We start from the raw sequence: 14,266 nt of genomic DNA on the forward strand, positions 1-14,266 counted from the left end.
TATTATATACTATAAGTTAAACGATACAGAACATGTTTAACTTAATTTTAGAGAACATCTTAATCATAAAGGTGAAAAGGAAGAAGAATATTTTAAATAATATTTAACTTATAAAGTGCTTTCAATTTTAGAAAATTATTTTTAGTGAAATATTACTATTTTTTTCTAGAAACTAAGACTGGTTTCAATAAGGGGCTATTTGGAGAACTCTTTCTTTGTTTTCTGTTTTTTGGGAGACACTGGTGGTGATGTTCAGGGCTTACTCCTAGCTCTGCACTCAGGAGTCACTCCTGGCAGGGCTTCGGAGACCATCTGGGGTGCCAGGGATTGAATCAAGGTTGGTCACATGCAAGGTGAATGTCCTTGCTGTACTATCTATTCAACCTCAATTTGGAAAAGTCTTAAACAGTGCAAATGGTGGGGAGATGGTTCAAAAGGCTGAGTGTGTTGTATGTAGGAGATCCAGGTTCAATCTTTGGTACCTCATATTTTCCACCTATCCCCACTACTGCCAGGACTGAACCCAGACTACAGAGCCAAAAGTAGCCCCAGCACCAGTGGGTATGCCCTCCCCTCAAAAAACAAAACAAAAACAAAAGAAACAATGCAAAGTAAAAATCTAGTTACAAAAGAAGCCACTAGATAATAACAACAACATGGTAGTTGCTGGTTCCTTTAAGAGGGAAATCTCAATGGAGTGGGGAGGCAGAGAACTGTGACAGAGAACTGAGTATGAAATAAATAAAAAATCAGTGCTGAAGTAATGGAGTCCAAGCTGGTAAAAGAAGTTTAGGTGGGAGAAAGCCAACAGAAAGTGGAGGTAGCAGAGACTGAAAGTTTCTCTAAGGTTCAAGAATTATGTGTCCAAGAATAGTTCAGGACATGGCAGAGAGTGAACTACTGCATGCAGTACTTTCCCAGATGGCATGCGCCAGGATGAGACCCTGAAAGTTGGTGGTTATAGGAGGGTAGAGGAAAACATCACTAGAGATGAAATGTTAAGTAGCTGAAGGGCAAAGAATGTAATGGGTCACACATGGGATTGGGTTACTAGAATCAATCCAAATAAAGGAAAAGCTTGGGAATAAAGACGAAAGTGAGTCACATAGTCGAGTCTCCAGTAAATGAGGAGGGATGACTAAAATTTGTTTGCCAGTGGTAGATGGGAACAATGAAGGCAATAAAGGTCTAACTGGGTCACATGAACACCCAAGAGGCAGGTTCTACAGCAATGGCCTAGCAGTGATACTGGGTGGAGGATGTCCACCCTACCTATCACTGTCCATAAGCTCAGGTGCAGTCTCGCTTCAGAGGAACAAAAGAGAATGAATCCTTGCAGGATAAAATAAGCAAAGATGCTGAAGAATTAGAGATGGAAAGGTGAGTCTAAGATGTTGGTGGAGGAGTAGAGGGGTGGTGGTATCAGTGGAATTTTGTCAATGCAATTTTAATTTTTAAATTAACAGTGACAAGGATCAAACTCAGGTAGCATGCACTGAACTACATCCTAAGCTCCAGAACAAATTAACGGAAATCCAAAAAACTTTTAGGAAAATAAAAGCTTCACTCTTCCCACTCCCAACACAAACCTCTCCTCCCTCCCCCCAAAAACAAACCAGCCCCCCCCCCGAAACATGTTCCCAAATGTGAATTCATTACATCGCTTGCTCATTGAGGAATAATGATAGAAAAGAAATCTGATGTGTGAGACTTATGGGAAATGGTACCTAGTAGACAAAGTATGCTGAATCTTATGGGTGACTTAAGGGCCTTTTCCATGATTTGAAGGCTCATTTCTTTGGAGCCTAATCACTTCAGAAAATGAGTTTCCATGGGAGAGGGCAGGTGACTGGATCAGCTTTCTAGCAATTTCTTGGTGAATGAGAGAATTGGTGGTTTTGTCGGGTTGATCAGCTTTGAGCACTGGACTAAGCTACCTGGTATTGGGGCACATTTCTGGCAATGAGTTCTGAAATTATTTAACCTTGCACACGTAAAGGCTTATTCATAAATGATTACAGGTTGAGAAAGATAAAAAAGAATAGCCACAATCACTCATAAGGAAAGAGGTAATCATGTGAAAAAAATGTAAAAGATTAGGTTTCTCAATTTACATTAAGATAAAGTGACAGAGGTAGGAAAATACGTTTGTTTACTCTGGATATATAAGTTCAGTTAAAATCACACACATGTCCTGCTGAAGTTATGTAACCAGATTATATAAGCTTTGGAAATTCACCTTGTTCTCATCAGCTAAAACCTGCTTTTTCTACAACAACTCTCTCTGTGTCTTTTATTTCCTTCTCAATTAAGTACAAACAGACGTCTATACTATCTCCAAAATGAAGCTGTAATTAAAATAAATTTTATTACATAAAATTTCAGAAGTTTTTCCCATTGATTTCTAAATTCCATATTCTGCTCTATACTTCTTAGTGATTTCTTTCACACTTTTAAGTGAAAAAAAACCTGCACTCTGATAACTAATGTTATTTTTTTTAATTTTGTTTTTAAAAATTTATTTTTTGGTTTCTTTTGTGTCACACCTAGCAATGTTCAGGGGTTACTTCTGGCTTTGCACTCAGGAATTACTCCTGGCGGTGCTCGGGGGATGATATGGGCAGGATGCTGGAAATCAAACCCGGGTTGGCCTCGTGCAAGACAAATGCCCTACCTGCTCTGCTATTGCTCCAGCCCCTGATAGCTAGCTTTAGAGAGCTACTTCTAATTAGGCCATTAAGTTTTCTCTAAGAGAAACGTATCTATATTTGGCCCCCCTTCTTAAGTGGAGAATGTATTTGGAAAAAGTTCATATTTTCAAATCTACTACCAGAATTTGAGCCAAGAAGTCAAAATAAAATGCATGAAGAAAATAATATTTGGGGCTGGAGCAATAGCACAGTGGGTAGGGCATTCGCCTTGCACGCGACCGACCCAGGTTCGATTCCCAGCATCCCATATGGTCCCCTGAGCACCGCCAGGAGCCAGGAGTAACCCCTGTGCATTACCAGGTGTGACCCAAAAAGCAGAAAAAAAAAAAGAAAATTTTCTTTGTAGGTGTGGATGGCACACAAAAACTCTTAAATAAATCCCTTTTTCTAGAAATTCACTTTCCTGGAACACTAGTACTTAATCCCCACTGTATAATAGATTGTTTTAAAAGCTCCATGCATGTGACTGGCCAATCAAGCACTTGCTTCTTTCGGAGGATCTTTTGTATTTTCCTTCTTTTTTGAGCCTGACTACCACTTGTCAAAAAAATCTCAAAACTGAATTAGTGCGTTTCATAACTTACATTGGGTTTTCTTGACCATTTTCTTCATTTATCCTATGCATTGCTAACAATAGCACCTTAATCTTAATTTACAAAATTTAAGATGTTCACACATCTCTCACATCTATAAGAATAATCATAGGGGCCAGAGAAATTGTATGGGGACAAGACACTTACCTTACACACAGGCAACTAACACTACATGTATTCCCTGTCAGAAGTCACTCCTGATTGCAGAGGCAGGAATAGCCCTGAGCACTGTAGAGTGTGGCCCTAAAACTCAACCTCCCAACCCATAAGAAAGAATAGCTGTAAAGTGGATAGTTCAAAGATCTGGGGCACATGTCTTGTATGTGAAGGCTCTGAATTCAACCCCCAGCATCTCATGACCTCCCTTCCCTGGCAGAACTGGGCGTGGCCTTGGTGGACCCCAAGCACTAGGCATCATCAACCTGAGCACTGAGCTTAAAAGATCCACATCAAACTTTTAGATCCACAAAGACGAGTATTGCCAGGGGTGGTCCCTGTGTTCCCTGAGCATTGACCCTGAGAGCTCTCCCATCCAAAAAAATAGCTACAAAATCTTCTATTTTGAGATTTATAATAAGCCTCTTATGAACTCACCTGTCACTATTCTTAATAAAAGCCTCCATCAGCCCAGTTACAATCACAGCTACACAGGACAAACACTAGATTAAGAACTATTACTTCAACATGATAGATCATTGAATCCCAACATTTTGCAATCTCTCTTTTGCCCAAATTTTACCTAATATTAAAGGCTTGTTCCAGATACTACTTCTTTCACCAGGTCTTTAATCTGCATTATGCATTTCCTTTTCTCTGTGTTGTCCTAGTGCCTTGCTTCACCAGGGCTGTCTCTAAACAGTCCTTCAAGGCACTGTTTTCTAAGCCCCTAGCATAAAGCTCAACAAATGTGAAAAGACTTTTTGAATTACATCAACATACCAACAAATGCCAAAGGTTTCAGATTCTGAAAAAAAATTATTATTTTTTTAAATTTCCCCCCCTGGCTCTGTGCGAAGGGATTATTTTGGCAGGGCTCATGGAACCATACGGGATGTCAGGGATCAAATTTGGGTCTGCCATCTGCAAGGAAAGAATCTTACCACTGTACTATAACTTGGGGCCGCAAAAATGATTTTGTAAGACAGCAAATTTATGTTTTATCTCATTTATTTTATATTCAAATTTTCCCCTCCTTATAGTCTATAAAGCAGGCTATTATAGATGGGGATATTTTGAATAAGTTGAATACGTATACAATAGCATATTTTAGTGAAGAGCAAAAAGTTGAGAATAAATGCTTGTTAAATTACTAGGAGACAAAGATTCATCATTAGATTCCATGCATTTCAGACAGTCTGAATGTTTTGTAATAACATTACATATTTATCTGAAATATGGCAGTGCTTTTTTCCCATTTACCAACCTGAGGATCTTTTTTTCAAATCTGAAAAAAATGTACGAGAGCAGTGACCTACTAACAGATTTATAATTATTATATCAGTTTAAATTCTAATTAATACTTATAAATAGGGCTCTGGGCAGGAAGGACAGAATCCCACTATAGAGAATTATTTGATAGCTTTTAAGGATAAAAAGACATAATTAGCCACCCACTGTGGCTCCTATTTTGATTCCTGCAGGGTTTCAATCCCTAGTAAATAACACAAATATCCAGATAAGATCATTTTATTATTTAATGGAACATAGTTATATGCTTCATTTCCTTTCTGTTTACAGCTCGAGCATGAGAGCATAATTATGATTAGTCAGGGTACTTATGCTATCAGCATTGTTTGAAGAATAAATTATAGGACTTAACTATGGCCTATTAGTATCTTTTAATGACAGAGGCAGGGAACCATTTTGATTTGCTGAAATCAATATCTCCCTTTGGTAGATTCTTGGTTTCTTCTCATACTGGACTATCCAAACGCACCTTTGAAAAGAATTGTTCTAAATAACAGAGAGCTTTTTAAAAAAGTTTGTAATAAAGCTTTTATTTTCATTTGTAGTAAGGCATTTTAGTCTGTAATAAAGTATTTTGTTACTGGAGTATAGGTAAATCATCCTACTGTAATTTCACATGCTGTTATTATTGTCATTGGCTAGAGAAAAGGGAAATATAACTGTCCTTTTCTCTTTATTCATTAACTTATCTCCCTTCTTCTGAGTTACCTGTAAATTAGACCAATGTTGTGGAACCAATGCAGTCTTTAAAAAGACATTTCTGTAAGCTGTGATGCTTATCTGAGAACAAGAGAATGGGAATTCCAGGGAGAGTCTATATAACAAGTGGAAAGAAAGGGTTCTCTCTCTGGGGACTCTATCTTTTCTGTTCTGCTTGAACAGACCAGAAGGCAGATGGGTGCAGCCAGCAATAATAAACAATCTCACTGGAGAGCAGCAGATATACTTTCCAAGTGTCTACCACAGATTTGAACTGCAGATACGAGAATACTTTTGTCTAAATTCTTCGCTTGTGGTAAATTTACTGTCTACCATCTAATGTTAAACTCTTGCAGTGCTTATGATTTAAACAAAATTACAACTCCAAAGCTATAAGCAGAATCATCAGGGAGAATGTGCAGGCACACTTCTGCAAACATCATCACCACCAGACTTACTGATTTAATGGAAGATATAAAAAAAGTAATGAACATGGCTGATCACATGTTTTATTTAAGAGAGTCTGCCTCATCTGAAAATGGATAAATCTACTATCACTTTATGAATTATTTTTAGAATAATCTAAAGGAAAATTTGGAAATTTTGGGGGGGGGAAGGGGACAACTCATCCAGCAGTGCTTAGGGGATCATATATAGTGCTGGGATCAACCAGAGTTGGCCACATGCAAGGCTAATGTCTTAACCTCTATAAAATCTCTCCAGTCTTAAACACAATTTTGAATGCCTCTGAAACTGAGGTACACCTAGAGCCAGTTATACCCCCTCAAGATGAGACAGATTATGTACTATAACTGTGCAGTTAGAGAATTCTCAGGATTTAGAACCAGAAGAGCTAGGCTTGGGTCTTGGTCACCCAGTAGTTGTGTGACCTGGAATAAAATGAATCTCTGTAAGCCTGTTTTTTTGACAGCAGGATAAAATTTTCCTTACCTCACATGAGATCAGCATAGAAGAAACTACTCTTTGAACTATAAAGTTACAAGTGTTAATTCTATTTATTTATGGGTTTACTGATCTATGAGAGAGTGAAACTATAGACTTGTAGTCCCTGTCTAAAATTAAGATATAGCAATATTTATTAAATATTTAGCACTATGATACTGAGTCATTTTTAACTTCCTTAAGTACTTTTACATATTAACATAATAATAAATGCTCCTTGAGAGATGGACAAACACATTAACTCCTTGCTCTTTTAATCCTAGTCTCTTTTACAGTTATATAAACACATCATTTTTCTCTCACAATCCTCCTGCTTTATTCGTGGTTATTAAAAATTTTAGATAAATATCTATTTTTTATAAATAAAATAGAGGCAGGCCATAAAAGGAGAAAGGTGTAAAGGATCGTGCATTTGAATCCTTTGGGGGCTGATGGGGAAATAAGTTGGCATAGGGAAGGTAACCATACTGAATAAGAAATGTGCAAGTTCATGGCAGATTTTGATTGTCCATTCCAGTATGTTGCATTCAAGCATTTGCTTAGAAGGCAAATCACCAGAAAAGCCTCATTAACCACCTTTAACACTAAAAGTACCTCCTCATTTCTATCCCTTCACACTATTTTTTTTTTTTTTTTGTCTTGAGGCCTCACCTCGTGGTGCTCAGGGGTTATTCCTGGCTCTGCACTCAGGAGTCGCTCCTGGCTTGCTTAGGGAAGCAAATAGGATACTGGGGATTGAACCCAGGTCAGCCACATGCAAGGTAAATGCCCTACCCAGTGTGCTATCTCTCTGGCCCAAAGCTACTTAATTTTTTTAGTAGAGGTTAACTCAGTGGTGATGGGCGCAGGAAGTCATAAGGTATTTAGGTCCTCAAATATGCTGAAAAAGCGTGCTGCTACCACTTGGAACTATCTCCTTGCCCGTGTACTTTATTTTTACGGTCCTTGTCATTGCAAACTATTATTTTAATTTTATTTCATTTGTAAGAACTTTATTCACAGATGCTTTTCCAGTGGCTAGGATAGGTGCTAGTATATAATAGGTCACTAAGATTGAGTAAATCAATGAAACACTAGATCTAAAGTATTCTGTCCTCACATTATGAAACATGGTCAAAGCTCAACTTTTCTTAGTGGCAGTGTTCTGAAAAAGAGCATACATTTCTTTTCAAGACATTTCAACACCACACATTATTATGTATCCTGTTTTATCAGGAAATATATTCACAAAGAAATATAAAATAGGGATACATAGAGTTGGAAAGTCAAAGAAAAGTTAGAAAGATAGAAAGGACATCATCAGTTTTTGTTTTTAGTAAAAAATTAACCAATGTCCATTGAAATTTTGAGTAACAAACTTGGAAGTATTTTGTTTTGTTTTGGGGCCATCTCTGATCAGCAGTGATCAGAGATAACTCAGTGCTAGGAATGCCAGAGATAGAACTCAGACTTCCTGTACACAAAGCCTGTGCTCCATCCTTCTAAGCTGTCTTTCTGGCCCTTCACAGTAAGTTTTAATATAAAAACTCCTTTAGATAGTAAGAAAAGTGACGGAGGAGAAAAAAATCACTCATAAATTTGTACTGCTAACATTTAATATGATCAGACAAACCTATATCTTTCTTTTTTATGTAAGTTAAATCAAACAGTGATCCCTTCTGGAAATTAAACTTCTTCCATATGTAACTTTGAGAGAAAAAATATTATTATAATGACAATTCACAACAACTTAGGTAGGTACCTGAAGGACCCTCAAGCTCTGAAATAGAGGGAAAATAGAATTTATACTAATTTAAAACAATTTTAAGAAAGAAAATATGAATGATTTTTTGGGAATTAGATATATTAGATATCACTAACAATGCATAGTCTCTTCTTTTATTAAGAAATTATTATTATTGGGGCCGTAGTGATAGCACAGCGGGTAGGGCGTTTGCCTTGCATGTGGCCGACCCGGGTTCAATCCCCGGCATCCCAAATGGTTCCCCAGGAGTAATTTCTGAGTGTAAAACCAGGAGTAACCCCTGAGCATTTCTGGGTGTGACCCAAAAAGCAAAAAAAAAAAATTATTATTGTTTTTGGATTTTGGCCCACACCCAGCAGTGCTTAGGGCTTACTTACTCCTGACTCCCTGCTCAGGGATCACTTCTGGTGTGCTGAGAGGAACCTCATGGGGTGCCATGGAGGGAACCAGCCTCATGCAAGGGAAGCACCCAATCTGCTGTAGGCTCCAGTCCCTCGTCTTTCATTTTAAAGGCTTAATTTCAGTTACCCTCTACAACATTAGAATTTTTCAAATCTTAAAAAATAAAAAGTAACTTACCTATAGGATATCCCAGTGCAAAGTCATTACTTTGTGTGGCAAAAATAGGAAACAGTCCAGCTTTGCTAAACCGACTCTCAGGATTGGCAACCAAGAGGGTTAATACACATACAATGAAAAATACAGCAGCTTTGGCAATTAAAATACTATACAGGAAAGACCAATCCACATTGGAAAAATTAAGGACAACCATGTTTTTGAACAATAAAGCTGGAAGAGCAAATCTGGAGACAAAATTGCCCAGTCCTTTGGCCTGTGTTGATGTTATGACATTGGCCCTTCCTGCTATGTAACCACAAAGAACAATGCCAAAGCATTCTAGCAAGGCTGGAAAGAGCCTTGTTATTGACATTGAAGGTGGGTCACCAGTGGAATTGAATCCATGTATTGGGGACAAAGTTGGGGTGATGTTGACCGCAACATTTAAGTTCTCTGTAGGTAAATCAGGAAGAGAATTCATTTTCCTTTCACTCTCTAACTCCAACCGGGTCTCTATAAAGAAAGAGAGAAAGTGTGACAATCAATAAAAAGTCTATTTGAAAGGATACACTGGCAAACCTAGACTTCTTCCGTGGCCAAACAAATAAACATACTTTCTTCAGCTATCACCAGAGAAAAATACAATAGAAACAAAGGGAAGGGGAGGAACATTGGCTAGCTTTCTTTTCAAAGGCCCATCAATTCAATATATATAAATATGTTGCTACATACTGTCTGAGACATGAGTGGCATAAGATCTACGACAATTACAGGTGCAGAATGGCCCCTCCCCAGTCCTCTACAGTGATTTACACTTGAACTTGACTTAGCAGTGATGCTTGTATCCAAACCCTCCAGAAACTTTTGTACTTGAGAACAGAAGAGGAGGAAGGGTTTAATATAGTATTGCTAACCAACTTGAAGCCAGTAACTTCCCTTCTCTTGGGTCTCACTTCTCCTGCTGTGAAAGGGCAAGAACATAAAATTATGTAGGAAAACTGCCATACCCAGTGTTGCTCAGTGTTTACCACTAACCTGCTGCTCAGGATTCACTCTTGATGATGCTGGGGGTACCATATGAGGTGTCACGATTCAACCAGGGGTTGGTCACATGCAAAGAAACTGCCTTACTCCTGTATTATCTCTCCAGACTCCATATTTTTTTTAACAGGGCCTTCCCTGCAGTGGTCAGGGGCCCTGGTCAACCTGGTTTTATAGGCTTGATGGTTCTGTGCTTGGATCTGCAATGCGGTGCTGCTCAGGCCTAGTAGTACAGAGGGCCACCAGCACTATACTCCAAATGCTGGGAAGGGGGCTTATGTGTGTCAGGGATCTAACACAGGACCTAGCAAACACAAGGCTATATTCCAGTTCTTAATTCTCGTCCCCTAGCTCCAGAAATATATTTATTTTTCTTTCTGTTTAATCAAGTATTTTAAGTTTTGCAGCATAGCGACAGGCCCAGGACTACAAAATATGTACTAAAATATCCTAAAGCGATTCATAATATGTTAAAGAATGCAGTGCATATTGTGAAATGTTTTTAAGATATTCAGAAAAACATTGTCACAATAGGCTCTTCTTTGTGGGACAAAGAACATGAGCTCTGGACATTGTACTTATCAGTTCTTACTGTACTTGTTACATAAATTAACCATTTATTATAGACCAACAATGTGTTAAATGGTAGAGCTTCTTCCAGGTTTTTCCAATTCCTTTGGTTCTGTGATATCAAAGTGGGGATTTGTAGGTTGGAGAGATAGTACAGGAATTAAGGCGCTTGCCTTGTATGTGGCCAGGTTGAATCCCCAGCACCACAAATAGTTCCCTCAAGGACCTCTAAGTGACCCCTTAATACAGAGCCAGAAGTAAGCTATAAGCATGACCAAAGCACCCAACCCTCTTCAAAGGAAAAAAAGAAGTGTGGAGAATGTGAGTTCAGGCACCGCCAGATCCTGTTTTCACCCAGAAATCACCATCCACATCCCCACAGCTGGACTCCTTATCTGGGTTTTGCCAAAGCAGCAGCAAGAATCCTTCATATGCTGGCAGACCTCACTTTTCTTTACCATTTCCCTGACAGAAGCACCAAAAGACTCAGAGTATTTGCCAATAATTCCGACCGTCTGGATGTAGATAGCCAAACTGCGACAAAATGAGCCTGAGATTTTTTTTTTCTTTTTGGGTCACACCCAGTGATGCTCAGGGGTTACTCCTGGCTCTGTACTCAGGAATTACTCCTGGCGGTGCTGGGGAGATCATAAGGGATGCCGGGGATTGAACCTGGGTTGGCCCTGTGCAAGGCAAACACCCTGCCTGCTGTACTATCGCTCCAGCCCTGAGCCTGAGTTCTGAGAGCTTAATAGGCTTTTTACTAGAAACTGAAAAGAATAGGGTTACAATTGCCAATTTATAAGTAATTATTCTGGGTTATCCAGCTAAAGTGGCTTATGTAAGGTAGGAAAAGAAAAAACTTTTCACTTCCTGTTAAGTTCTTGAACACTAACATCACATCAAAAAGATTTAGATGGCAGGTCAGAGACCAGCAACAACTGATATGTGGAGGTAGGGATGAAATAACTTTCTCTGTGCTACCCTGGTCTAACAGAACCAATTAAAAACCTTCCATTTAATCTGGATCAGCACAAGTATTTTTCTACCAGGATTAGATAGGAGTGATCAAAATACATGAAACCTATAATAAACACATACTTGGAGTTTATCAAATAAGCATCAAATTATATCCTGGGAAAGCTACTGGTTGGTATAGGAACTCATAGCTGAAGTAAGGAGCCAATTTAAAGAGATGTTAAGGGCTGAAAGATGGCTTAGAAGGGCTGGAACATTCATGCTTTGACGATGTGAGCCTGGGTTTGATTGCTGGCACCATATGGTGCCTTGAGCAATGCCAGGAATAATCCCTCAGCACCATCCAGTGTGGTACAAAACCCATCATAATAATAATGTCATTTTCAGTGCTTAAAAGATGTACACTTGAAAAGACATTGCTAAATAATGTGATAAACTCAGTCTTGTGTTACTTTTTAAAAGTTCCTTGTATTCATTTGCCAGGAGTACTCATATTGTTTAGTGCCCTTAACTTTGGCCACACTCACATATCAGTGTATTCCAGGAATTTTTTTTGAATCAACAGTTTCAACTAAACTAGCTAAATTGGTTCATGAAAAGAGTTGAGCCACTAGGCTAGAGAGATGACTCAATGTGTTAGAGCACTTTGCACTCAGGAGACCTGGGCTCAATTCCAAATACCACGTGGTCCCCAAGCACATTCAGGAGTGAGTCCTGAGCACAGACCTGAGAGTGACTTCTGAGCTTCTTGGGTGTAGTTCCCTACTCTCCACCCCCCAACCCCACCAAAAAGAGAAGAATTTGGGGCCTTATTGTTTATCAACTCTTGAGACAATTTATTGATTCTCTTTGAACTTTAGCTTCCTTAACAGTTAAATGAGAGTAAAACTCCTCTTAGACAGCTCTTATGAAGACTGGAGATTTTATACACATTTGTCATAAAGCAGGCTCTGAGAAATGGTAGCGATTGCTAGTAGGAGTTGAAGCTTTCATGCAGATAAGAATGATAACAAATCAAATATAATTCATCACCCTGCTATTTCTTCTTCAAGCACACAGCATTAAAGATTCTCCAGCTGAAATGAGGACTGGATAGGTCATAAAGATAACTATTTTGCTTGTTTGTTTTGGGGCCACATCTGTGCTCAGTGGAGGACCATAAGGGATTCTAGGAAATGAACCTGGGTGGGTTATGTGTAAGGCAAGCACCCCATAGGCTTTACTATTCCTCTGGTCCAAGAAAACCTTTTTTTCTCATCCTGAACAATGAAAAGGAGTTTTATATGCTTTTGGCAGTGCCAGAATTCAAACCCAGAGCACCACACACCTGAGGTACAGGCCCTTTTACTGAGACATATCTCCAGCAAAGAAGTGTTAAATTTCATCAGTTTGAATTTAAACAGATGTCAGCAAGAAAGAGGTCTAACTCTCTCTCAAGGAGATGGTTAAATAGTTGTGACAGTGTCCAGGATTAGACTTTCGACTAGTTGAAAACTGAGAGAAAAACTTATAAAGTACCCTATCCCTATGAAATTTCTTTTCATGGTTCTCAACATTAAAAAGCAATACCAGCTAATCGAGAGAACGCCAAAATAATCAAGAAAGGCATTAAAGTTTATCTCAATATACTTTTTCAACGGGAGGAAAATGTGCTTTCTAGAGCATTTTAATAAAATGAACCACAGCAAGAGAAATTTATGTTTAAGAATTTAGCCTTTTCATCTTGTTGAAAACAAGGCTTGTTACAGAACGAACGCTGCGTAACAGTGAAAATGACTTCTCTCAACTGCTTACCTGGGACGGGTGGGTGTGTAGGGAAACGCTATCCGCAAATCACTTCTGGCCGTTTCATCTCTGCTTTAGCTAAGATCAAGAAACCAAGGAGACGGTAAACAACTGCTATTAAGTAAAAATGGGAAGGAAGGGTCTGATTTACTTCATAAAGGAAGCAATAACTCAAGGTGTCTGTTTCCTAAATACCCAATACTCTTTATCCCGTGGGAAAAGCATGGTACGAATGGAGCGCTCTTCAACACCATCATAATCACCGCCCACTTCCACCTACTAGCAGGGGACCAAATGTCCTTCCAGAGACCTGCGGTAGGGAGTGCTAAGCACAGTCTGTCCTCCTTTCCCCCACTGCAACAAAAGACTTTGGCCCTTCAAGATAAAGATATGTGGAGTCTCTCTATAAACAAACAGGCCACCCCGACAGCAGCTGCCACCCCGAGGCCTCGGGAAAGCAGCAGCAGCCGCTTGGGGGGTGAGGTGGTGATATGTAACTGCATAAAAAGTTGGTCCCTCAGCTTCCCCAGAGAATGGGAGTGACCAAGTCAGGATAACTGGCATGCTCCAAAAAGATAAAGTGCAGCATTCTGGGTGTCTGGGCAGAAACTGCCAGGAGGTAGAGAGATGCAGGCTACCTCGAGATGCAAGAGAACGTCAGGGTGATAGCACGTGCAACGAGGCGTTCCTCAAACAGTGATGGATGGTGTCACCAAAGGGCAAGTTTCACCTTCCTGTAATCAAACCTTCCCGGGGATCCGAGCACGACCTCCGGGACGATGCAATGGGGCAGAGGCAGGCCGGGGCAGGGAGCGGGGGTTCATGGGCGCCACGGGCTCTGGGAGCTGAGGACTTGTCCAGACTCGAGGGGTACGGGGGCGGAGACAGCAAGGATCCCTTTAAGGCCGAGCCGGCACCGTGCAGGTTCGGGGGATGCATCATCTCACCTGCTACGTCTGCAGCCCCGGGGCCGCGAGGAGAAGGGTGTCGGTGCTTGCAGTGGGCCAAGCACAGAGACGATCACCGTCATCTCCCAACCCCCGGCTCTGGTAGCGGAGAGGAGCCAGCTGCCAGCGAAGCAGCTCAGTCACGTTCGGAGAAAGTGAGGCGCGGGTAAGTCCATGGCCTGGTCAGCTCCTCCCCGGGCCGGGCGCGAG

The 14,266-nt window shown here is 40.1% G+C and overlaps 1 protein-coding gene across 2 annotated transcripts in view; it reads right to left on the reverse strand.

Moving 5' to 3' along the window:
* The window catches only part of GPR155 (G protein-coupled receptor 155), a 222,358-nt gene extending 208,092 nt beyond the window's left edge, over positions 1 to 14,266 (reverse strand). For both annotated transcript variants that reach the window (XR_008791885.1, XM_056110327.1), the window contains exons 1-3: positions 14,057 to 14,266; positions 13,119 to 13,187; positions 8,757 to 9,248 (exon numbers count right to left, since the gene is read on the reverse strand). Coding sequence is in view for 1 of the 2 variants with exons in the window: in XM_056110327.1 (XP_055966302.1) it covers positions 8,757 to 9,216 (460 nt within the window). In the remaining variant the exon portion in view is untranslated. The remainder of the gene's footprint in view (positions 1 to 8,756; positions 9,249 to 13,118; positions 13,188 to 14,056) is intronic.

The sequence above is a fragment of the Sorex fumeus genome, unplaced genomic scaffold (assembly GCF_029834395.1).
Source record: "Sorex fumeus unplaced genomic scaffold, SorFum_2.1 ptg000009l, whole genome shotgun sequence".
In the NCBI taxonomy this organism is placed as follows: Eukaryota; Metazoa; Chordata; class Mammalia; order Eulipotyphla; family Soricidae; genus Sorex; species Sorex fumeus.